The sequence below is a fragment of the Choristoneura fumiferana genome, chromosome 18, assembly GCF_025370935.1.
Source record: "Choristoneura fumiferana chromosome 18, NRCan_CFum_1, whole genome shotgun sequence".
NCBI lineage: Eukaryota > Metazoa > Arthropoda > Insecta > Lepidoptera > Tortricidae > Choristoneura > Choristoneura fumiferana.
The window spans coordinates 10,601,895-10,628,419 of record NC_133489.1 but is presented as its reverse complement, the minus strand read 5'-3'; the positions used below and the strand labels follow the sequence as shown (position 1 = coordinate 10,628,419).

The 26,525-nt window shown below is 34.7% G+C and overlaps 2 protein-coding genes across 2 annotated transcripts in view; one reads left to right on the top strand and one right to left on the bottom strand.

Annotated features, from left to right (window-relative positions):
• LOC141437920 (lachesin-like) overlaps positions 1-22,583 on the bottom strand; it is a 30,995-nt gene extending 8,412 nt beyond the window's left edge. Inside the window, exons 1-7 of the mRNA XM_074101501.1 lie at positions 22,464-22,583; positions 15,410-15,509; positions 13,594-13,700; positions 12,750-12,935; positions 9,807-9,999; positions 8,382-8,510; positions 6,717-6,836 (exon numbers count right to left, since the gene is read on the bottom strand). Of these exons, the coding sequence (XP_073957602.1) occupies positions 6,717-6,836; positions 8,382-8,510; positions 9,807-9,999; positions 12,750-12,935; positions 13,594-13,700; positions 15,410-15,476 (802 nt within the window). The 5' untranslated portion in view covers positions 15,477-15,509; positions 22,464-22,583. The remainder of the gene's footprint in view (positions 1-6,716; positions 6,837-8,381; positions 8,511-9,806; positions 10,000-12,749; positions 12,936-13,593; positions 13,701-15,409; positions 15,510-22,463) is intronic.
• Positions 10,777-12,755, top strand: LOC141437919 (sodium- and chloride-dependent GABA transporter 1-like). The gene has a single exon (XM_074101500.1). It carries the CDS (start codon positions 10,835-10,837, stop codon positions 12,716-12,718), a length of 1,884 nt encoding a protein of 627 aa, XP_073957601.1. The 5' UTR covers positions 10,777-10,834; the 3' UTR covers positions 12,719-12,755.
• Positions 22,584-26,525: the final 3,942 nt, after the last annotated feature.

Below are 26,525 nucleotides of genomic sequence, written 5' to 3'. Positions count from 1 at the left end.
GAGGAAAAGTATGCTTTTAAAACCATGAGGTTTGATTTTATTAAAGCATTATTCTACTATTTATTAAGAGATATGTCCACAAGTGTCAGAATTCTCTATAAAAGAACTACATAAGTAACATACCCTGCCCAAATATTAACGATCCTCTTTTTAACAATGTCTCAGAGGAGTCTTTCTACTATTTATCTTTGTAGGAAAAGCGTTATTTTTCAAGCGAGAGCCAAGCGGCGACGTTTCCTCTCCTTTAGCCGTTGCGACAATCCCTCCATCGCTGTGTTGCCCGTTGTCCCCGAGCTGCGGTAAGCCCAAGTGCTTGTTGCTCGCAAATGATAAAACAACTAGTTTGCGCCCTAAAAACGAAATAAATCTTCCGACAAAATACTAACACGCTCACAGAACTAAGTATGAGAAATAAAAATGTCGCTCGAGCTGAATCGCGACCTGTATGGTTATTAGCTATATATATATATTACTGCTAAATTATTATTTTTAATTGTATTTTATTGATTAAATTGAATAAATTATCTGACTTGTCTATCGCATTGGGCATATTTACCTGTAAGGATAGATTTAAGTTTTGTGAAATTATAAATAAATAATAATAATAATAAATAATATATATATTATTTATTATTATTATTATTAAAGACTTGATTACATACTGAAAAATTAATATATGGCTATTAACCATACAGGTCGCGATTCAGCTCGGGCGACATTATTATATATATAACATATTTTTAACTGACGAAAAAACACAGGAGTCGACTTGAGAACCTCCTCCGTTTTTTTTTCGTCGGTTAAAAATATGTTTACTGTTAGATTTCATTAATGAGTACCATAATACGCTAAAAGCTCAAGCTTAAATCATTTAAATAGCGGGAGAGGCGAAAAAAAAATTGATTGTGGAAGGAAAATATACGATAACATTTCTATTCTTTTTTTTATTTAGTTCTGTGAACACATCAAAAGTATTATTTCGCATAAAATATAAACCTTTGTACATGGACAAAGATAAGACCCCCAAAAGAAATTTACAATGCAATATCTGTATCCTCGCAAAATTTCCGCGGATAACAACTTTACAAGGAAACGATAACACCAGTCACGCTTTTTAGAATCTTCATTCCGATCGAAACTCGAGGTTGTTTACTTTCCAGTGTAATGCTTTGACTTTCCAGCGTGCTCGGTGACCTTCGAGCAAAATTACCCGCCTAACTCGGGTCTCACCCTCGCCCGTTTCATTATAACAAGAAATTTCATCTCAATTAATGTCTAAAATAACACTGTAACACTCTTAATTACGCTCGAGTGAGGCCTGCTTAATTAACACTTACATGTCAGCGGCCCTAACATAGATTGATGACAAATGAAAATGACGATCCCGCGGTGTTCGCTCTTTTGGGTTGATTTTCGGAATGGGCCGGGGAAAGCGCCAGTCACTTCGCGAGTTCGCGGCCGAACAAAGGTTTGATCGACGGCCCATAATACATGGGCTCGTATCACTGCCAGACAAGTTGGGACCCTAATGCACTTTAATAATTAACGCTTGTTGCTTGAGTGAGCGCTGTCCAGACTATAGTTACTTAATGTTGCCTATTTTTTCTTTGTTTTGTTGTGATTTCAGAAATATCACAGCTTAGAAAGTTACCGTAATGAAATGAAACAAACGGTAAAGTGTAAAACTGATTACGTAGTGTTTTTTCACTTAGTAAAAATTCACATAATTGAATCGAGTTTCAAAAATCTATTCGCAATTATTATTTTTTTACTTGTGTACACCGACAAAAAACAACACTACTAACCAAGTAATTATAATTTACCAGCGCAGCGTCGCAAATGAACGTGAAATATAATGTGCAACTCAAAAATGTTCAGAAGCTCGAAACCCGTTCCCATTGTAAATTAACCCGTAAATTTCTGGCGACAACTGCCGTGCCGAGTGGAAGTTTGCGAAACCGCCGTCGGCTGTGCACAGCGAAGTAAATATGGAGTATTTTTAATTCAAATATTCACTAAAATAGTACGCTTGCAACGTAGAAATGTTATGTTTATATTGTCCTTTCGAAATTGTAAGCTTGCTGCCTAGTAACAGTAATAAATAGATGACGATGGCTCTACATTATGAATCAACTTGTTCACAATCAAATCAAGTATAATAAAGTCTGCTCAAATTTAATTTTCAAAGCATACATACAATACAATTCCAATTTAAAGCAGAGAGCAAAAAACAGTAGCAAAGCGCACAAGGAAATACCTGAAAGTGTGGCTTTGCCTAGAATCGCAACAAACGTAGTTAGCACTACATTACTTGGAGCTGCCGAGAATTCTTAGAATATTTTTCAGTTTTATTTTTTTCAATTTCCGCACTCCAGTTTTGCGCTAACAAATGCAATGCGCTGAGATATTGTCATTCTTCTTGAATACGTAATACCGTGATTTGGCGCTGCTACGTTACGCGCCAGGATTCTCTGACATACGCTGTTATGAGAGAATGGCGGGCAGAATGTGTTATTTTATTACGTAACTTACTTTGGTTTATTTTACGGGCGAATAAGTGTTAATGGATTTTTCACTGAGAATATTGCGGTGACTTTTATTATGATTCCTTAAAACTTATACTTATTTGCATGCGAGTACATATTTCAGTGTTATTGGAGCAGGTTCCGACTCAACGAGCTGGGTTACGAGCTGCCGCCTTCGTGACCGCCGCGAGTATTGAACTCCGTTGCAATAACCGCAGCTTGCAATCTCACGAAATTTCTTTGAGATAAAAATCAATTGGAAGTTTTATTTCTTCTATTATTCATTATTAGGTAGTTGCTTGAATATTTCTCCGAATTAATTCCGGTTTTTTTTTTTAAATTATGACATTATTTTCAAATAAAAATTATTGGAAACAGCACAGTTATCAATGAGTTATTCTACCCCGTAAATAAACATGATTATACTTTTTTCCTATAATATTTCGAAACATATTCATACGGAGATATTATGTTAATGTTTCATTTCTATTTTATACAGAGAGTAACCGGAATCATGCAGTACAGGTACCGGGGAACCCCCTCACCTTATACACGGCAATATGAATAAAATATGGACTCATCAGTTAAACAAAGGAACATTTCACGCCTGAATACTTTCGTATTCATAAAAGGTGTGTAAATATCACTTAGGTCTCTTCAACTAAAATGTTTGTAATTTTTTATTTTTTGACGTTAAAATGAAGGTAATTTATATTTATTTGTACAGTAATTATGTTTATAAAGTCAAAAATTATTCGTGATGCAAAAATAGAACAAAAATAATCTGACTCAGAAGAAAAATATGTGAAAAACTTCCAGTGCTCGGAATACCTAACTATTTTAAAATTGGGCTATCCTAAATGGTTGTAGGATGGTTGTAGGTCAGTCGACAATACAGTAATAAAATACCGCGAGAAAAGGTTTATTAGAAAAGTAATTTTTTGACAAAACTCAATAAAATACACAAATAGACTACACAAATAAATGGGTATAACTTTGTGCAACTTATCTTTCATAATTGCGTCCACACAACGATGCAATCAAGTTAGAATTGAGATTGAGTAGGTATTGAAAAGGAAAAAGAGTCAGTTAATATAACAGTTTGACTACTACTACTACGATCAAGTTCCTGTAGCAGTCAAAAGCTAGTTATTATGATAATTGGAACCAAAATTCAAAGTATAACCAAAGACCATACGAGCATCCAGTCAGAATTCAAGTAGGTAGCTAAGTTCGGTGACTCGTACAGGAAACTTGGAGGAATCAAAAGCTTGACTTAGTTACTGGAATGCTTGCTGAAGCGTCGAAACTTGTCGGTTACATTCGGACTCGGACGCTACCTCGTTATATTTAACTTCAACAACAGGAACGAGCTTAAAATTTTATGTATATATTTAGCACTACAGATTATTATTTTATCCATTTGTTTCGATGATTATTAACTGACTAGACAAGAGAATACTGAACTAAATCAATTAACATGTTTTTGTCAAATTTTGTTGAGAAATTGTGATAAACACGTGCATTTACTAGTTAAAACCTAAAGTAGTCTTGTTGTTGGCCCTTGTTTTTTATATGTTAGTGTATAATTCTAAATGCGTGTGTAATTTTTATTCCCAAAAAATTGATTTGTTTCTTTGCAAAAAACAAATACACAGAACATTCTTATAATAATTTTCGGACAACTTTTTCACTGTAAAGTCGCGATAACTTATAAGACAACCTTGGTGAAACATACAAAGTGAAAGATTGGCGGAATATAAATTACAAAAGCATTGTGGGCTCTAAAGAGCAGTCATAAACGCCACGTCCTCTCATCCGGAACTAACGCGCATTGTCTTATTTCACCACAATAGGTCAATTTTCTTAAGAATTAAACCCAACGCACTCGTAAATTCAAACTTAATATCTCATTACTTGCCAGCGTAACCACGCCCTGGCTGCGTTGCCAAAAATTCGACTATTTTAAAATTATTCACAACTGTTGAAATAAAAAGATCATAGCAATTTTATGTGTGGAAATAACTTTCGCGTGTACCTTTTTTTTAAACTGATGCTGGCTCTATTATTCATTAGAGAGCAATTTTATCATTCCCTGGAAAAGTTTCAATTCATTTTTTTAGTAACGTTATGCAGCGTATCTCCGCAATATTTTACAGTAAATTGATTGTAAACCGATTGATTCCGCGCTTTTTAAAAATGCAAATCAAAATTTTAGCATTTAGACGATAAAAAATTATTCTTTTTATCTCGATGCCTATGTTCTCTAGTGAGCGATAATTAATCTCTTTTTTAACAGGCCATGATTACCGCGTGGTGTTTGTTAATTATTCAGTTATATTTAGCGCAGTCATTAACTACTCATCAATGGTATTTGTTGACATGCTAGAGCCACGTGGATGTTTCATAAAAAGTGTATTGAAGCTGAAATCGTTTTTGAAATTCGCATAATAATAAAAAAAGAAAAATATTTTTTATCACCCGGTTCTATGTAAACTCATGAGTAGATACTAGGTAGATACATTTATAAGTTTAGTGTTACGGAAGAAATGTGTCAAAATAAAGTTTAAAAATAATAATGGACGAAGTATTGTATGTAATGGTCATTTCATATAATATCATTTTCAGTGAAACTATAAAGGTTAGGTTAGGTTTATTTATAACAATTCTACAAACAAACAGACTTACAAACTTTCTAAACACTTTTTTATTAAGTGCTTTTCAAATGATCCCTTACAAGCCCTTAATTGAAAAACTAATTATATCGCTAACAATAATTCAACAACTCAAAAGTGTTCACTCGAAGGACTGTAGATAGTGTTCTCAAGCTACTTTTACGTCGCGTGATGGTTTAATCCCAGTTAAGTAAAGGTACATTTGCGTGCCTGAGTAACATCAGCTCACTCCCAGAGGAGCGCATTGTATCTAAACTTGCGTTCTGGACACGAGAGGGATCCTCTGTTGGTAAATATCTTACGATTAAGCGCAATCAAACTTAGACGGGTTGCTTGGTTGTAAGTTAACTTAAACAAGACGGGTGGAGCGAGTTATAGTTTAAACGTAAGTGGCCATGACGATAATTATTTGCGGTAAAAAAGCTTAAGTGACGTAAAGTATGCTATAACAATTAATAAAGGAAGTTGTTGAAGCATATTTCGGCGTAAACCGGGTATAAAAATTATATTATTATATAGGATTAGGGTAGGTAGTTAGGGTAGGGTATTAATTTATAGAATTTCATCATGAGTCGGCACAAATGCAACCCTTATAGGATCCTTATGCTGTCTGTCTGTCCGTCTATCCATTTCACTTGTTGTCTTACTCTCCACGTGGAAACATTTCATTTATACAAAAACTTATAATAGATAGCGGTCCCTTAATACATTCATCCGTCAGAGGCGTGTAATTTTTTTTGGTCTAAAACATTAAGGGGCTGTTTCACCATCCATTGATTAGTGTTAACTGATGGTTAAATGTGACGCCGTCTCTATTTGTTTTGTTCGAATAGACGGAGACGGCATCGCATTTAACCATCAGTTAACACTAATCAATGGATGGTGAAACAGCCCCTAAGCGTCAAGATTTTAAACTAAGTAGGTACTTTCATAAATAATATAATATCATTCAAATTGCTGCCAGGATTAACAACTAAGACAGTAAGTAAAAAATTGCAGAATATTACTCAAAATCCAGTGATTATAACCATAAATTAAGTAGCAGCACTCCCTCTTGTCTTGTAACCTTTAATTCTGTGAACTGTATTGCATATTGCAAATGCTAGGAAAAGAAATGCTAGGAAAACCCTGACCTATGTCAATTACTTATTCTGTGCCTATGACAAAGGTTCTAAGTCACTATTAATGCAAGAAATAGTGTAAAATTACTACATTAAATGCATAAAAACACTCGGTGCGCATCTATTCTCATAATTTTCGCAAGTTATCATATATTTTAGGTATTCATATTTTTTTCCCGTCGAAACCATATTTTTTTAGAAATTACTAAATGGTTATCTTGTAGAAATGTAGGTTAGGTTTCTTTTATAACAATTCTGGACAATTAATGGATTCAGAGAAAAAAGAGTTATATAAAACAATACAACATTACATTATGAATTACGATAGTTATGAGAGTCGATATGAACCCAAAAGAATTAATTGCCTATCCTTAAGAAAAAACATTAGCACTTACTAGAGTCTCTAACCCAGTAGTTGATGGACTTGGGCGAGGACTCGACGTAGCACTCGAGCGTGACATCGGTGCCGAGCGGGGCCCCCACCAGCTGGTTCGGCACTTGGATCACTGGGTGAACTGCATAAACAAACATATTTACTCCTGTTTTATCATTTTGATGCCATCTTTGTTTTTTTTTAAATGACAGGAACCAAGAGTAACGTCACTGGTGTAATTAATAAATAACAATTAGTTTGACCTAACACTCAAAATGTTCAAAGGATTTTTTTATTGCAGAGGACAAATATTTCCATATTATGGAGTAATTTAAACTATACTTATAGGTATCAATATTCTGGATTGGTTTTCAAAAGACCTAATTCAATGGAGCTAAACAATGGGTCTCATATTCATTAAAGATGGAGCGAGTTTTGTTTTTGAACGAGTTTTCGAGCTCAGGGTTTGCCTGCGTAATCGAATTAAAAACGAGGAGATCCATAAGACAACGAAAATCATTAAGGTGGAGAACCTGCATGAACACACATTTGTCGCATAGACGTAACATAAGGTCATGGGTGAACAAAGTTATTGTTTTTAGTACATTAAACCAACGATACCAACGACTGTTAGATATCACAAAATTTTAGACCATCTTCTTGGACCATGTTTTAACATCTTTTTGAGCTTATCTAAGACGACTTCCTTTTTTCGAGTTTCTTTTATTCAGGCCATATATGTTTTTTTCTAGATCATCATCTGCTAGAAATTTTCCTGAAAAATAACATCTTGAAAAAATAAGATTTTGTAACAAGGCAAATTGTCTCATGCCAACGCAGTGACATAAACAGTCTCCAACAGCCAGAAAATAATTAAACGCCACTGGCCTGACATTATATAACACCATTAATAACCACCCCAAAAGTTGGTGAAATACAATTAAATATTGCTATTTCAGAGCCTACTACTACTTGGAAAATGGTCTTTGAAAGACAACAGAATTAACTATGTCTATGAAATGAGTCAAAAAATACCTACTTATTTTTACAAAAAAGTCTAGTTTATCTCTAAAAGTTAAAACAAGTGAAGTTTTATTAATATCCACACTGATAGACTATGGGCCTAAATTTAGCCATGTGTTAATTGATTGAATTCAGCCAGGTTCATCACCACTAGGAATAGGAGAGTTAAGAATAAAACGAAGAGAAATTTCACACCTATTTGGTCCGATTATCATCCATATGGGTCACTGTTTGATACAGCGCCATCTATAGTTCATCTGCTGAACTAGATAGCTTGCTAATTAACCAAAATGATCGATGCCCGTTGACATTTATGAACCTCATCAGTTACAAAATAAAACAAAAAATGTGGTGGCGCTAGTATCGCGCATCAATATAAATAAGGTTTTTAAGTTTGTTTGTCACTGTTCCATTGCAATCGGCTTCGGAGTAAAAGTTCTAAAAAATCAACCGATCTCTCATTTCGGGCACCCAATTTTACAGTCACATTTATGATTATTTATGTAATCGAACATGAATTTATAGCAATAAACACTCCTCTTTGCAACATAAAGGTCAGTAAAGTAACAAAGACAGCTTCATTTCGACAACGCAAACATCTAATCACTTATGTCATATTTGGCAAACAAGGGGGGATATTTGGTAAAAGGGAAGTCAAACATACAATGCACTTTGATCAGGATCCTCTTGCTTACAGTGGGGGGAACGCCGTTGCTCGCTATGCAGAGATAGGCGCCCATGTCCGAACGGGAGACTTTGCTCAAAGTCAACACCTCTTCTTTAGACATGTTTACTGAAAACAGAAAATGAAATCAATGCAAGGAAACCTTTATTTGATTAAAATCATTGCGAAAAAACCACTTCGTTCTTGTAGATATCTTACTTTCAACTAAATAGGTATAACGTGAGATTGCCTATAGTATTTTTTAAATAAAACCATCTAAAGTCAGGAGTCATCTTTTTTGTAACGGGGAAAAGTTTTTTGTTGCAATAAAAAAGTGTGCCTGTCTCTGCCTTTCCTTGGTATAGGTACGCTAGGTAACACTACCTGCTGATTAATAAGACGATGCTTATTTGTTTCTATTTACGCATCCAGTATCTAAATAATATAAACACGAACTTTGTGACAAGAAATCGATCGTCTAATCAATGAACACAGCCGTTACGAACTAAGATACTAGACACAGAGCCAACACCTCCATATAATTGTACAGTAATAACTTGATCAGGAATCTAGATTAGTTAGAAAGGACACGCACGCCTTATTTAGCTAAACTAACAGCGGGAAAGCCAGTTTAACAGCAATTTAACACCGTGTTTTTTTTTCTTTACGTAGAAACTACCAATTCTTTGATAGAAACTACTTGATAATTAATTAATTGGCAAAATCAAAGAAACAAATTTGTCATTCATATAATTATTAACTTTACCTAAGTTTATTATTTTATTTATTTTTTAAACCTTTTATTTAAACCGTGGTGGCCTAGTGGTTTGACCGATCGCCTCTCAAGCAGAGGTTCGTGGGTTCAAACCCCGGCCCGCACCTTTGAGTTTTTCGTAATTCATGTGCGAAATTACATATGAAATTTACCACAAGCTTTACGGTGAAGGAAAACATCGTGAGGAAACCTACACACACCTAACTATGAAGTACTAAATTATCAGCTATGGTATGTGTGAAGTTCCCAATCCGCACTGGGCCGCGTGGGAACTACGGCCCAAGCCCTTTCATACTGAGAGGAGGCCTGTGTGTGCTCAGCAGTGGGACGTAAATAGGCTGGGATGAAGTTTATTATTTTTTGATATGCAGATTTGTATCAAATATAAAACAGGATAAAATCACGATAACTACGAGTATAAGATACTATTATTAACTTAAGATTGTTTTTTTGGAATCTTTTTGTATTTTTTATTTCAATTCCTAATTTTTACTTTTACGCAATTTTTTATTTTTATTTTTACTTTTTTTTAGCGGTATAGCACGCGGTACGGAATACCGAGGACCTGGGTTCGATTCCCAGTGTTGGTCTTATTTTTCTGGTTTTTCTGTGCATCTATATTTCAGTTTGTATTTTCAACTAGTATTAACCTCTATGTTTTCCACCGTGCTGGTCTCTTAGCACAATATCGGCGCCGTCTTCCCTTCTCCAGACCACAATGGGAGTGGGGATGCCACGAGCGCGGCAAGCGACGCGCACCGTGCCTCCTTCAGGTACCATCACGTCACTGGATGTCTCTTCGGGGATGAAGTCTGGTGGTATCACCACGTCCAGGTAACCCATCTGTGCAAAATTCAGGTAAGGTAAGTGATATTATGGTTGATAAAAAACCTAACGGAAAACTTCTTAAAAAAAAAGTCTAGAACTCTGGTAACTAAAGTCACGAGTTTTAATTTTTTAAATTTATTTTTGTTTCATAATTTTTGATTTTTCAGCGAAAATGGTAGCTTAAAAGGGTTAAACTTAGTTCTTGATTGTTTTTAATTTTGTACCTACGGAAGCCTCAGGACAGGATTCCAAACCGCATATGGTGATTTTTTTTCTTAAAATACGTACTTATTGCTAGTTCATGTATATTTAAATATACAAGTCCCCCCTCGAGTTTTTCTAAGTCGTACTGTACGGTAGCAGAGTGTAAACAAACAAGTTTAACTAATGATAATTGAAATGCATTTATACTAAAAGAACCAATTTCGTCCTATTCCGTCAAGTGGCATCACGCTGCGCGGACGTCGAAGCCTGCAGCTGCACTGTCACCGGCACGATTTATACTGTTATCAGGCCAGGGTATAAATTACAGTGCGGCGCAATAATTTAGGAGCACCATGCACGAATCATTACCCGCTGCGCCGACCCCCACGTAGATTAATTCACTTTATCTGAGCGATGTTTATTTTTTATCACTATTTAATTTAGTGGACGCGTCAAGGACTATTTTTGGTCTCAAGTTTGTTTATCACTAAGACTAAGATACTTATTTCGTACGTAACTGTCTTGTGTGTATTTTTTTTTAACTTAATAATGTAGGACAGCAAAGACAAATCTAATTGGTCATGGAAATCGACGACTCTTATTATTATCTGTCATTTTTTTCTATTGTGTTTCCATTATTGTAAAAATGTTTTTAGATGGGGATAGCGACGGTCAGTTTTATAAAAATAAATTGAAGAGATGCTGGAAAAACTATAATGACTACAAACTAATATTATGGATGTGGATGTTAAATGACGTATCCGTGGTCTGGGCTGTGACGGAACTATCACACAGTGGCTATTATATCCATGCAAGCTTACATTTTGTCGCAGTTATTTTCGTTGGGATACCTGTGGTCTACTCAGAAATCTGCTTAGCTCAATATACAAATTGCGACGTGATATCAATGTGGGATTTCTTTCCTCTTTTTCGCCCAATTGGCTACGGAACAATCTATTTGGTGATACTCAAGACCATTTTCATGATAGTCCTAACTACATGGTACATGGTGTATACTGTCCACTCAGCGCTGGATCCACCGCCGTGGTTTTCGTGTGACGAATTTACGGAATTACATATTACAAATTGCATGGTAAAAAGGATAAACGTTTCAGTTTTTCAACATTGTATCGAAACTCAAAACTTGTATGGTGATGACTGTGGATTCAAAACTGCCAGTAACTGCTTTTTTGAACGTGAGATTGGAAACTATACAACAGTTAATTGGCCGCAATGTATTCCTAAACTGAAAGGGATGATAACTACCTGCTCTATAGGGTTAATCTTGTTTATTTTAACTTTAAAACATAGATTTTTGGCAATAGGAGTCAAACTTGTGCTTTTATATTTAGGAATAATCTTATTTGTTTTGTTTTGTGTAGCCTTGTCTACCAGTGGTACTTGGTACGCGAGCAAAAATACAATTAGTTGGAGAAGTTACAATTTAAATAACTGCTTTATAACGCTTGCTAGGGGATTCCTTAGTCTAGGAACGGGGACAGGTATGATCACCTATTTATCGAGATCCACAGCATTTCGCAGTCCCGCAACTATGACATCTATAACGACGCCATTACTATCCATATTCATAACTCTTATGTTTAGCCTTATTGCCTTCAGTGGCATAAAAACAATGTCTTATTATCACGGAGAGGAGGAAAACGTCATAGAGCTGGGAGATAATTACTTCTTTGCTCCGTTTGCTTCTATTACTGAAATAATAAGTTACTTTGATGCTTTGCCCATTTGGGGCTTTGCTTGGTTTTCAGCTATATTGGCATGCTTATTTGTTCAATTATGGCTTCTATTTGGTTATTTGAGAGAATTATTCTTCAGTAGCTTTCAGTGGACCCGACAGTATGAAAAATGCGCCACTATTGTAATTATATCATGTTTGATTTCGTTAGCTTGTCCATTTTTCTGTTCGGATATAACACCGGCTTTAATTGACGCTGTGGATATAATCCAAATATTTAGTAGCCTAGTATTTTCTTTAACTCTTTATTGGTTTTACGGGTATTATAATCACAACGTCGATATAATTTTTATGATTGGTGTAAAAGCAAGTTATTTCTGGAAAATTACTTGGTTACTAAATCCTGTAATCTTAGTATTGTTGTTTATTACAAAATTTTCCTTTTTTGCGATAGATGATTACGAAAACTCATATGTGATCGTAGATTTAGAATACCCAGTCAATTATTTATTGTTTCTTATAATAATTGGTATTTACGCATTCATTATAATACTAGGTATGATATTTCAAGTAATTTTCTTCTACATTAAAAGGCACTTGAAAGAATTAATTAAGCCAACAAACGATTGGGGACCGAATGATAATGTATTATTCAAGAGTAGAAAAATGTTTGTGCCTGAAATTATGACCCGAGAATTTCTATACAGGCAAGTGAAAATACACGGATACTGTAGAAATAAGAAGAAAACTGTAGTTAAGGAAGACTTCTCCGCTAACCATGAGTCTAAAGAAAACTTTCATGTGAAGGAGTGGAGTGCCTTAACCTCTAACTAGTGTAGGTATGGTGTGTTTGTACTGTCCTTACCTGACTCTTCATTGGATCTGTATTGATCTGGCACATGTACTGACCCCGATCTTCCTCTTGAACATTCCGAATGTGGAGATTCCATACCGTTTGCCCGTTGTGGGATACACCTACTCGATGGTTATTAGTTATTACGTGGACGTGTATCGCTTGGATCGCCTTGGTGTCCGCTTTTACCCATCCTACCTGTAAAATTAAATAATCTTCACCATAATCAACAAGAATTAAAAATTAAACGGAGCAGTCAGGTTTGTGTTCCTAGATACAGTCTAGATGACGGTGTGGGGCAATTGCTGTAGGCACATGACTTACGATGACACTTTAAAGTTTTATTTTACTTTAAAGTGTCAAAGAAACCTCAGAAAACCATTTTATTTTTATATTTCAGTTCTAACTTTTGCTAGTAGTTCGTTATATTTTATTGTAATTTGTCGTTAACATTGTATTTATTTGATATATGTACATAATTATAACTATTTCAAATTATTATTTACCATTTAGTTCTATAAGAACGTCTGGACATAGCCATTTTAAGTTTCCATTTAAAACACATTTCAAGGGATTACTTTTAGTTTGGTATAATATTTGTTTTATTTAGATTTTACTTCTCAATTGCCTTGTCTTGTTTTGTATACATCGAAATAAACTTTAATTTTATCATTTGTATTGTTTCATTTCATTATATTATTGCCATAACAGCATTAACTGATAAGTCTAGTTACGTTTTTTTTTTTACATAGTAAAACATACCTCAGCTAGGTAATGTTTGTATAACATTGAAGAGTGAGAAATCTAATTGTTAGCAAATATATAAATATATTGTTATAAGGATATTATTACTTACTCTGTATCCCCCGAGGTTTTGAACTAGGCATCTAAATGTCGCATTTCGGCCAATAGGAACAGTTAAATTCGTTATAGGCTCCACAAATTCCGGTTGGAAAGCCTGCCCTGTGAAATGAAATCTTGTTTAAGCAAACAAATATTACAATACGGACTTGGCGCTACCGAATAAATTATTACTTCGAAAAATTACCATCGCATTGAAGTTTAATTATATTGGATACAATTACATTTATTATTACAGTAAATTTAAAACTGGGTTCGGAAAATTAATTATTGAATTTTCCTTTACAGTTTTCTACTATTATGAGGTTATGAGGATAGTTTAACTCTCAGATGTTTCGAGATATATAACATTTTCGCTAGTAGAAGGGGCAGAGAACATTTAACCCTAAAAAATAGCATTTAAAACCGGCCAAGAGCGTATCGGATACGTCCGAAATAGGGTTCCGTAGCTATTACGAAAAAATTAAGTAATATTTTTCTAACGATTTCGTATTTTGTGCGGAATATTCCAAGTTTAGGTATATTTTATACCTTAGGCTGCTATTTACTCTTCAACTACAAATAATTCTCAAAAAACTTAACCGTTATTGTTTTCCTTGTAAGTTTGATATAATTACTACCATACTGAATTTTTTCAAATTTTTTCACCCACCGGTTTAAATTTTAGAGGGGGGGACGCACAATTTTAATAAAAAATGGCACTTTAAAGTTGAATATTTTGCAAACAAATCACTGAATCGAAACAAATACAAGGATAACTATAACAGTTAAGTTTTCTTGAGAATTATTAGTAGTTTAAGAGTAAATAGCAGGCTAAGGTATAAAATATACCTAAACTTGGAATATTCCGTACAAAATACGAAATCATTAGAAAATGTTACTGAATTTTTTCGTAATGGCTACGGAACCCTATTTTGGGCGTGTCCGACACGCTCTTGACCGGTTTTATTTTTTAAACTTGGTCCGCGGGGATAATTCTGGGGCCTCAGTGAAAAGGGGGTTTGTTCTGCAAAAGTTGAACAGCTGATTTCGACTTAAACCCCTTTACACATAAAATAGAAAATAGCTGTGTAATTTCTGCAGACTTTTTCACTAGGGTCCCAGAATTTTAGAACTCATGCAACTTTAAAGCTTTCTAGCCCTAACTGTCTCTAAATTTAGCCGCGAACGGACACGGAGAAACCATAAAGGAGAATTAATAAAACTGTTAAAAACAATAGGCTAGTCTTTGGTTTCATTGAAACTACTATAACAACGGGTAATAGACAGAGGTCAACCGAAAGTCAGATTTAAATAAAAAAACCAGCCAAGTGCGAGCCGGACTCGCGCACCGAGGGTTCCGTACAAACCTGTAGGTAGTAACTTTAAAGTTATTAAAAATATTTTTATTATATGTTGTAACAAAAAATTTACAGTTTTCGCAATTTTTCCTCTATCTGTGCGGTGTGACGGTGCTTCGTACCAAATTTCAAGATTCTGAGTTCACGGGAAGTACCCTGTAGGTTTTGATTCCCTTGCGAGTTTCGAAGATTTGTGGAAATTTGCGGCATAAACGGCTGAATCTTTTGATTGCGTTGGCTTATAAGTTGTTTTTTTCACAGAAATAAGGGACAGTAAAGAGTATTTGATATAAATTTCAGCTTGATACCTCCACGCGTTCCTGAGAAACAGGGTCTTGACAGACGTCAGACGGACGGACAGCAAAGTGATCCAATAAGAGTTCCGTTTTTCCTTTCGAGGTACGGAACCCTAAAAAAAATTCGTCGCAATATAAGAGACCTCCGATACATTCCTACCTTAGATATACTTACCAACTAGTTTTGAATCTAGACCAAGCATGAACACTGCCAGCAGATACAACGACCACCAAGGCTGCATATTTCCATCAACGTTATAAACTATGATGCAAGACTGTAACAAATTCATACAAATATGTGAGCTCAATTAAAATAGGAGATTACGTTTACTTAAAACTACTGACCTATCAAAAAGAGAGCAGCGATTTTGAATAGATGATATCGATAGATCGATAGTTGATACCTTGGTTGTTTAATGTGGAAATAATTTGACAGCTAAGGATAATTCGTATTCATAACGAGCTCTATTACTAATAACTACTTATTCATTTTGAGGAATATTATGTATTTTTGATTATGAAACTACCGTGAGACTCAATGCGGTGGCGCGCAGTGCGCGTTTTGCAGCAGCCGCCGAGCCGAGTCGCGTTGCTCCCAGAAAAAGGGTTACGGATTAGCCCGAAACATGTCGAGCTAAACTCGATTTCAGACGTGAGTTATCCGTTTTGTTATCATTTAAAATATTATGCATGTTTTGAGTAATGTGTACGAGCAGCAGGAGTGAACGGTAATTTCATTACACGTTTTCAAATGACTAGCAAAAAACACATAGAACAAAGAAGTGATTCAGTTCCAAACCTACACAAAGCAATACGCCGCTTGCGCCCGCCCCGCCATGTAGAAAACACATTGTCACCGTATTTGCAAGCGCACAGCAATTAGGAGGCGTGTGTGTGATCACGACACGTGGAAAGCTATTCCGGTCCCTTCCGCACGACGATTTTGCGATTCGATCAGTCAATAATGATTCCCCAACATATCTATATGACAGGCATCTTTGTATCACATGTCGCCATTACACAGGGTGAATGCCGACCGAAAATGTATAAAACGAGTGCGGATGCGATCGCGCACCGGTAACTACTTTTCCGCACAAGTGCGATAATGCTTCAGAAAAATTCGACGCGTAGTAACGGCCGTATGAAAATGGTCACTGGCATATTGAAACTTCTATCGCTTATGCTTATGGGTATATTGGTGGCGATATTGAACCACCTCCTATGTTCACATAAGGCATTTGTTCGTGTACAAATTGAGACTACGAAAAGTCCCGAAGATTTTGTTCATTAAACTACAAACTAAGAATTTCAAGTTACCTTAAAAAGTAGTAAGTATTACACAGATGGATAACGGAGACAGCCCTTAAATTATAATCAGGGTATTATATCTGATAAAAATTTACTGCATGACAGCGGTATCAGAGCATAATCCCGGGTCCCGATTGGGAGTATTCCAATAATTTAAAAAATCACTGCGAATTCGGGATTTTGTACGGACACGTGATTTATTTGGGTGCGGAGTTTTGAATTTGTATTATTCCTGTGGATTAGGTTACACCTGGTTCAGAAAACAGTTCCATTTATGAGCCTTAAGTGATTTTTATGTAGTGAAGTATTTAATATAAAAAACTAAATTGTCATACTTAAAGGTCGAGGCAAGATTATTTCTAGTAATCAAAACAACGAATAAAAATAAAAAGCTTTTATGAAATCAAAACCCTCGGTGCATAGATTTCCCTAACTTACTCTTTTCTTATTCGATTCATAATAAATAAACTTTTAAACTCTTTTCAAACCAAAACTGCAAGCACAGAGGCTTTCTTTATTCTCATAAAAACGAAAATTAGAACTTCAAATCGCAATTATTTCTGTAAGACCCGGTACCTTAGGAAGCGTAATATTCTACCGCATTGGTATTTCACAGTAGTAACTAACAATATTTTCCACTGCATTGATGTACATTGTCTTAGAGCCAGTCTCAGGCGAGCTCGACGAACAACTTGGACGTGGAAACTAAGTTTACAAACGCCGTCGGAAATTTCATACCGACCGGTAAACTCATTGTACCTATATAGCCTCTGTATAAAACAAGATTTTGTATAAAGTTGCGATACACCTATTTCCGTGCACTTTTTCATTTGTTACACCGATTAAATCTCTATTCACAAAAAACTTCAAGATTGACTAAAAAGTTTCATCGAGATAGTTATTTCGTCTCAGTTATTTCAAAAACTTATATTAGCAGTTTAAAATAGTTTTCTTAAAATAATTAACGATCTTAATTAATGAAGAATAGATAGAGGTTCTATGAACATATTACATTACAAATCATAAAAATAAGGATATTACATTCATAAATGATTTTTCGTACAATCTATTAATTATTATGTAGATAAAAAAGAATCGAAGAAATGTAGGTATGTATATGTTTGCGCATCACTTTAGAACGGCTGCACCTATAAGGTTAATTACTTTTGTTGTTCTTTGTAATGGCCGGAAGAAAGTTTAAATGAAGTAGAATATATGAAAAACTTATGAAAACGTAAAATCGGATTTAAAAAAATTGCTCACAAAAAGTAATTGAGTAAAAGACAATGCTTGCATGGTAAATTTAGTCTATCGTGCATTTAAACAACATTCAATCATTCTCATTCGTTCGTTAACTATAGTTTTGCTATAGGTACTTAATGTAGCCGTGTAGTAACCATTCACCACAAATATCCTACCGACGAAATCTATAGTTTTAGCGTTCTCGGTTAAAAAAATCGATAGCGGAGAGCTCATTTGTTAAAGTCGTCTAAGCCATTTATGTTGTAGTAGATAGCATAGAATTCGACGTAACATAGTTTATAATGAGAAAACAAAATTATGCGATACTGTGTACCGCTTTCATACATATATTGTGCTAAATATTGTGCTCCTTAATTTACTAAGTAGAAAAGTTTAGAAGTGCTTTTCGTAAACAAAGAGAAAAATTTTCGACGGGATATTTATCAAATGACCTTAATTTGATCGTTAATCAACAAGGCATTGCGTCGGTTGTAAAGTGGAGTGTCGTTACACTGCACGCGTATACAAAATAATAATGTAAGAATGAGCGGTTTTTACTAGGGTTCTATGTAATTATTATGTATGAATTAAGTAATGATTATTCCAGACTACATAGCCACTTTTCAATGATAACAATAAAAACACTTATGAAAGAAAAGCTGAAACACTACGTTACTCATTTTTTCGCTATTTGAATTTTGAACAGGTGTTTATTAGTTGTATGGAGCGTAGGTACGTTTTTAAAAAGTAATAAATGTTAATTTTGTATAGAATGTCATTTTTTTCCTCGCATTCAATGTGAATTAAAAGTAGAGAGTTTAACGCGAGACTAAACAACAATAGTGACACTCGAACTATAGCCATCTTCGCTCTGCTCGGGTGGCTAAACATCTCGTGTCATTATGGCTTGTTTTAGTCCCTTGTTGAACAATCAACTATATTGACTCAGGCGTCTTTGCGGAGTCCGTTTCAATGAACTAATTGTTCAACCATTTTTATTATTTTTCTCCTCCGCTACCAAACCCAAACACTGGCACTGGTGGATCAAAGTAATATAGTAGATTGTACAACAAGAGCATAAAACGAACTATTTTACCCAAGACGTTCAAATAGCCCCCCGAGCCGGTACGGCGAAGGTGGATAGTCACGTCGAGGGGAAAATGGGTTTAATGCTCAAGTTTTCACTTAGATTCTGCTTTTCACTTAGATTATGAGGAAATGAAACAGCAACAATGGAAACAATTGTTCACTTTCTATGTACCTTTTATCTTTCATGCATTATTAAATATTTTAATTATTTATTTTTTTAGTTTTATTTATTTATTTTGGTTGATTTGATTGATTACTTATAAATAAAAAATTATAAAAAATATGTAGTAACTGTTTTGTTTGTGACTGTTGACACTATTACCTTGGTCTAGATCTAGATCCACCACAAACACCAACTTTACGAGCATGAAAAGTGAAAAATTATTTGATTTTTTCAATAGTTTTTCAAGTGCACTTTTTTGACTGTTTAGCGTGTGCAAAGTTCGTTTTTACGATCTAGTGCTTTTTACTTTTCCATTATTTTTAAATTGGTGCTTGTTCCAATTCATGATTACCTACTTACCGAAGAGGTTAAGTATAATGTTAAATAGTTTGTACCAAGACGTTATGAAACTAAAAACCTATTACCTATTAATGCAAAAATATTGATATTTCATATTTTACTACATACCTCTTCAATATTATAATAATAATTATTATTTTTAAATATTGAATTGACCAGCGCTTTTTTATGCTGAGTCAGCGCCTTTTTTCCCATAGCACATGTTATCCACTGTTTATAAGCACATGTTTTAAGATTTTTGTTTTTTAAGTTTTAGCTAACCTACCTATGTATGTATAGTTCGATATTGTGTTTCTTGTCTGTATTTGTGTTATGTTTAAATTTGTGTGATGGTGAAAATAAAGTTTAAATCAATCAATTTTGAAAAACAGTTTTTATTAAGGTGTTTGAATGGAACTGAACAGCTGCCAAAACGGCTGTCAAAGTGGAGGCGTTTTTCCTACTGCAAGCAGTATATTAAGTTTCTAAAGGCAACAGTAGTTTTTGTTTTCATACAATTTAAATATTTTTGTACCCGAATAATCGAACACAGTGATACTTAGGTAATAATAGTAAACTATTATATTATTATAAAGTGGTTTCTTTCTTATAAAATATGTATTTGAAAAAAAAAAACTTTCATTGAGTTAGCTGAAGAGCAAAATCCATTGCCTTATGAATTACAAATGTAAGTTTAAATGAAAAAAAAAACGCCTTTAATTTGTGAAAAAAATTACTGATTAAGTTCGAACTTACTTTGTTTATCTGTCTTCAGTAAAGTTTAAAGTTTTCAAAAAGCTTGTGTAAAATGAGTGGATCAGAGTTTGAAATGGATTTAACACCGCCAGACATAATGTGAGAAGGCCGCAATTGTGAGTAATAGTGCTTTACCGGAAAAATTTAAACATGAATATCTTTGCTGTTTTATGAATATTTTGTGACGAACGGAACATAAAGCGAAGCCGTACTCAGAAAACATTGTTATGGCCTTTTTTCTTGAACTTTCTTAGAAATATCGGGCTTCTACCTTGTGGTCGAAGTTTTCAAGGCTAAAAGCTATGATGAAGACAAAAATGATTTGTCATTAAGAATCACTCAAAATGTACTGTATGTTTATTCTTTTCAACATCTCTTTTCTATATTGTATTTTTTTTCGCAACTGTACCTATACCTATACCTCAGGACTCATGAAGTAACGACATCCTTTCCGCACTAGTATCGAAATGTACTATTTATCATCGCTTACAATCATTTATTTTATAGAAAATAAATTATGATCTATGTATATTAAGTTTTTTGAGATGTTTTTAAATAGATTATATTTTTACGTGATTAATTCCCCGTAGTTATAGTAACTATATTGTACAACTAACAGCGATTTTCACAGTGACCTTTTCCATCACTCACTGACCTTTATTTAACTCTCCAACTATACGTGTAACAACTTAATTAAACTTCTATTGTAAATTTTTCTTTAGCTTGTTTAAAGTTAGCGAAGTATTTATCTGTTACTTTGACATTTGCCTGTGTTAAAAACGTAAGGTGACCCGGGGCTATTATAGATGGGGGGATATTGTATCTAAGCCGTCTGATGGCGTCCTAATGACGCCATGTTTGCCATGTTCATGTTTGTTGTGTAAAGAAAAGAGTCTTCTGGCGAACACAACGTAAAATGGCCGAGAAGAACATGGCGTCGTAAGGACGCCATTAGACGGCTCAGGAACAATATCCCCCCAGCTGCAATAGCCCCGGGTCACCTTATTTTATTTTTGCTTTAAGAACTGCTACTTTGCCACGATTTAGGGGGCTAGTTGAAAAAATTAAAATAAAAGACAGTTGAAAATATAAATTTTCTAATCCGATCGATATGAAGTATCTAGCAGTGTAAGAGCACTTTAAACGAAACGCTTTTCATTTAACAGCGAACGTGTTAAACTCTAGTTAACTTCCGGCAACTGATTATTTGAACGTCTATTAGCCGGGAATGTTGGCTACTGGCTTCCGAAAAGAATGACGTTAATTACTAAAGAATTCCTCCTTAGTTCGAAGGGAGGAGATTTTTCCTTCATTAATTTTGACGTGTGGTTTGTCACGGGGCAGTGAAAACGAAGTGTTAATTAGCAAGTAAAACTTGAGAATGTTTTTACACAAGGCATAGTCAAGTCAAGGCCTATTTCATTGCTTTTTGGAACTTCTGGTCTTTATTTCGGTGACCTGTTCGTTTCGCCGAGTTTAATTAAGCAGATTTCGTTTAGCAGACAACTATTGACATATTTTCATTTTGGCCGACCAACGTTTAGTATAATTTTGTTACGCCTATTATTCGTTTCGCCGAGTAGTCGGTAAGAAGAATAGCGATATGCAGATTTACTTTTAGTTGATTGCTTGTTTCGTAATTGTTTCAGTTAACCGAACAACTGTTCGCCGAAATACGATAAGCAGAGTTACCACATGACATAAAAAAGTTGTACGAGCAAACGTTGAAAATGTGTAGTGATTAATCGGCTAAAAGAATTTCTGTTTATAGTTGTTCGGCTTACTGACTCACAAGCCAACTGAATTACGAAACGTTAGTCTGCGAAACAATACATCTGCGTACAAATTCATCGGCGTATCGTTACTCGGCGAAAAGTGGTCTGCTAATCAAAAATCTGCGTAAAAATTGTCAGCGAACCATTAGGTGACCCTTTAGTTTAATTCAGAAACTTTTAAAGACAAGCTTATTAAGACATCAAGGTTTAAAAAAAACCATTTGACAATTTAAAAAAAAGCTTTCGAACTCCAGGTTGTGCAAGCGAATTTAATGTAAATGTTAGTTAAATTTATAACTTTTTAGATGGTTAAATAAAATTAGTTAAGTACCTGATAAATAATGTATTGAATCATATAGTTTTCCGTACCTACTCAAAAATGAAACGAAAGAAGAAAGTTCCCTAAAAAATATTTAACTACTGCAAGAAACAAATAAAACTAAAACACCTCTAAAACCAACAAAACAATAGATAAACTTTCTTTCAACAAAAAAAAAAACTACCAAACATCAAACTGGCCATCACAAACAAAAAATAAAAACAACCAAAACACTCACCTCATTCCATTCTCAAATTGTCTTGGCGTCCATGCCCGTTAATATTCGATTCCCCGCATAAAGTTTGCGCGTGATAAGTTGGCGGTCCCGCGGGAGCAAGGGACGGCACAGCGCGGCACGGGCGCGCCACACACTGACGCCGATTGTTCATTCAAAGCTCCGCTCTGCCGTTATTCTTACGCAGATGTCCGTTCATGAAGGCAGATATGGAGCCAATAGGATTTTGGGAACGCTTTTGAGAAAAATCAAGGACTTGTGCTAGCCTAGTGTTAGGACGATTTTATAAATGTTGAAATTGATTTCTTGGTGTTACTTTTATGATTCTTCAAAGTATTCAAAGTATTTAACTATATTTCCTATAACTGTACATAATGTTGGGTTACATAAAACAAAAACCTTGCATATTGACATATTGCTCATAATACGAGTGGAATTATTTTTCCCGTGAACAGTCATAAGGTTCTAAACTCCGTCCACGTTCTCGTAGTATTCGTTTATCGCTATCCCATGGGAATTATGCAATTTTCCGGGATAAAAACTATGCTGTGTCCGTCCCCGGGACTCAAAGTACCTGTATACCGAATTTCATCTAAATCGGTTCAGCGGTTTAGACGTGATTGAGTAACAAATATCCAAACATTCAAACATCTCCATAAACTTTCACATTTATAACACTAGCCGTTACCCGTGACTCCGTCCGCATAGAATTCGTTTATCGCTATCCTATGGGAACTATGCAATTTTCCGGGATAAAAACTATCCTATTGCTATCCTATGTCCTACCGCGGGACTCTAAACTATATGTATCGGTATATTTCATCTAAATCGGTCCAGCGCTTTAGACGTGATGAAGTAACAAACAAACTTACAAACTTTCGCATTTATAATATTATAGTGGGATTAGTAGGATTTTGTTTAATCTCTTGTAGTATCTCTGAGTGATGATGATGATGATGATCATTGGATTGAGAGGTTTAGCTTGTAGCTAAGCTTGTACAAAATTTTATTTCAGTATTTTAAAAACAGTCCCAAAAGTCTCATAGATCTAATCTCGTGTCCGCATCTCAACCTATTCAAGGTCAAGGGTTATAAATAGGTAGGTACTGTTTTTAGCGTTCCGTTCCTCAAAAGGAAAAAACGGAACCCTTATAGGATCACTTTTTGTCCGTCTGTCTGTCTGTCTGTCTGTTAAGACCCTTTTTCTCGGGAACGCGTAGATCAAGGATTATCAAGCTGATTTTTTTTAATGCTGAGATCTACTGTCCCTTGGAGCTGTGAAAAAATCAAACTTCTAAGCCAACGCAATCAAAAGATGCAGCCGTTTATGCCGCAAATTTCCGCAAATTTTCGAAACTCGCATCGCAAGGGAATCATAACCTACAGGGTACTTCCCGTGAACTCAGGATCTTGAAATTTGGTATGAAGGTAGCTATTATAACAGAACCAACTAGAAAAGTCTGAAAATCTTGATTTTTTATGTCTGTCAGTAATATTTCAATGCCCAATATAATCTGACCCAACACTGCGTACATTTTGCTTTAGAGTAGGGCTCTGCATACACTGGATGTTTAAATTGGAAAAAGCGAGAAATATCTTCAATACACGATTCCCATTTACTTACATACTTATAAATGTGTATGAAACCCTCGGTGCGCGAGTCCGATTCGCAATTGCCCAGTTTTTTTTTAAATTCGTTTTATTGTTTTGATAAAATTTAACTGTAGGTACTAGGTACGAAATTGTAGAGCATAAGATCGATTACCTATAAATTTTGCCTGAAATGATTTTTTTATACGTTCACCTGCTTAAGAGATAGAGCCCGGAGAGCGCATAATGCTCAGAATCCTCGTTTCTTATTCTTTATCATGCAGGAATTATGGGAAATCCTGAAAGCAGTTTTTACGAGTAGCTATTATAACTATTACTTACCTACTTAAATGCCTTCAAACTAAAACGTATATCTCTTTTATTATTTATTTTTAACAATACATTCTATACTTGTTATTGATAGACCCGGCAACCAACTATAATCTTCCTTATCAGTTCCTCTTCACGAAATGATGATTTCGAAAAGCAAATGCACGAGTTATTATACGATAATTATCTTTTTGAAATAATCATGTACTTATGTAAGGAAGAACTTGTGATTTTCCCACTAACGTCGATAAGCCAAAGGCTACTAGAAACACAGGGAAGCTTAAAGTTCCATCTTACAGACTGGCTAAATCCAAAAAGTCTCTGGGAAATTGCATACGTTTTTATGGTGGTTTTTATAATAAAATTCCCAAAAATATTATAAATGAAACAGATACAAAATTCAGATCTACTGTCAAGAAGACATTAATATCTAAGGCGTATTATAAAGTTAATGATTATATCATGAACAGGGATATTTGGAAATAATTCCGATCCGCATTAGCGATCCCTTCAAATAACGAACCTACAGTGTTAAAAATAAAGCTGTATTAAATACTTGTGATGTATACATAATAATATCAAATATTGTAGATCTGTTTAAAAAAATATACCTCGTTGAGTTTCTTGCCGGATTCTTCTCAACAGAAGTTTTTCCGAACCAGTGGTAGTTTTTTTTGACGTTCATAAAAGTGCTTGTTATAGCCTAAATTGAATAAAGATATTTTGACTTTGACTTTAATTACAAAATAAACCAAAATCAATATAAGTGTTCCCTAAAAGCGCACAGCGTAATCAATAAACCTAGAGACTTTAAATTTGGCAGACATATTTCATTGTTGGTTATAGATGATGATAGATAATAAGAAAATGCGCAGATCAACTGGCTTTACGGTACCATTCACCATTTTAATTATTCAATCCTTTAATGAAGGCACATTCCCAGATTATTTAAAAAAGCCATAATTAAACCTATTCACAAAAAAAAACACTAAAACAGATCCAAATCATTATCGACCCATAGCTCTTTTACCAACCGCCTCAAAAATATTTGAGAAAGCAATGTACCATCGCATTATTGTTTTTTGTGAAAAATATAAAATTTTCGACGATTGCCAAAATGGTTTTCGTAAAAATAGGTCAACCACTCTAGCAGTTTATAAATACATCAACGAAATTTTAAACGCAATAAATGATAAAAAATACGCTGTCGGAATACTACTAGACATGACAAAAGCCTATGATAAAGTTCAATTCAATATACTGTTAAATAAGTTACATGGCATAGGAATACGTGGTATTGCTCATAAATGGTTCGCCTCCTATTTAAAAAACCGAGAGCAGTTTACTGAAATAGAATATTTTGATTATGAAACCGGTGTAATAGAAAATATCCGTTCTGAAAGTAAACTGCTAAACGCTTCAATCCCTCAAGGTAGCGTCATCGGATGCCTTTTATTTTTAATTTACATAAATGACCTACCAAAAGTTATGAACGAGCCGTGTATCTTATTTGCTGACGATATCTCTCTGCTCACAATATGTCAAAACAATTCTAACTTAACTAACACATTAAACTCTATATTCGAAAAAAACTAGTAACTCGATGAATGACCACAACCTACAAATTAATTATGAAAAAACTAAAATAATGACTTACTATCCGCATCAAAAACCCCCATTAGACATAAATTATTCCTACAAACATTTTAAATTAGAGGTGGTTGACGACTTTCCTCTGCTTGGACTAGTAGTTGATACCCATCTATATTGGAAGTCACATATTAGAAAGATAAGAGGTAAACTATCTAGCTTTGCGTACGCTCTACGAGAGATTAAGAAATTCACTAATTTACACGCTGCTCTTGTAACCTATTATGCCTATGCCCACGCGAGGCTTAGCTACGGTATCATCTTGTGGGGTAATAGTACAGATGCACAGACACTTTTTACTGCACAGAAAAAACTGATCCGGATCTTAGTAAATATTACCAACACTGAAACCTGCAAGCCCCATTTCCAAGCACATAAAATACTAACAGTACCTTCCATTTACATACTAGAAATATCCAAGTTTGTTCACAAATACCCTGATTATTTCATACAGAGAGATAATCAACAAAGCACCTACTCACTACGCCACAGAAA

Excerpts from the sequence above, each read along its gene's own strand:
- LOC141437919 (XM_074101500.1), top strand. The coding sequence starts at position 10,835 with ATGTTTTTAGATGGGGATAGCGACGGTCAGTTTTATAAAAATAAATTG.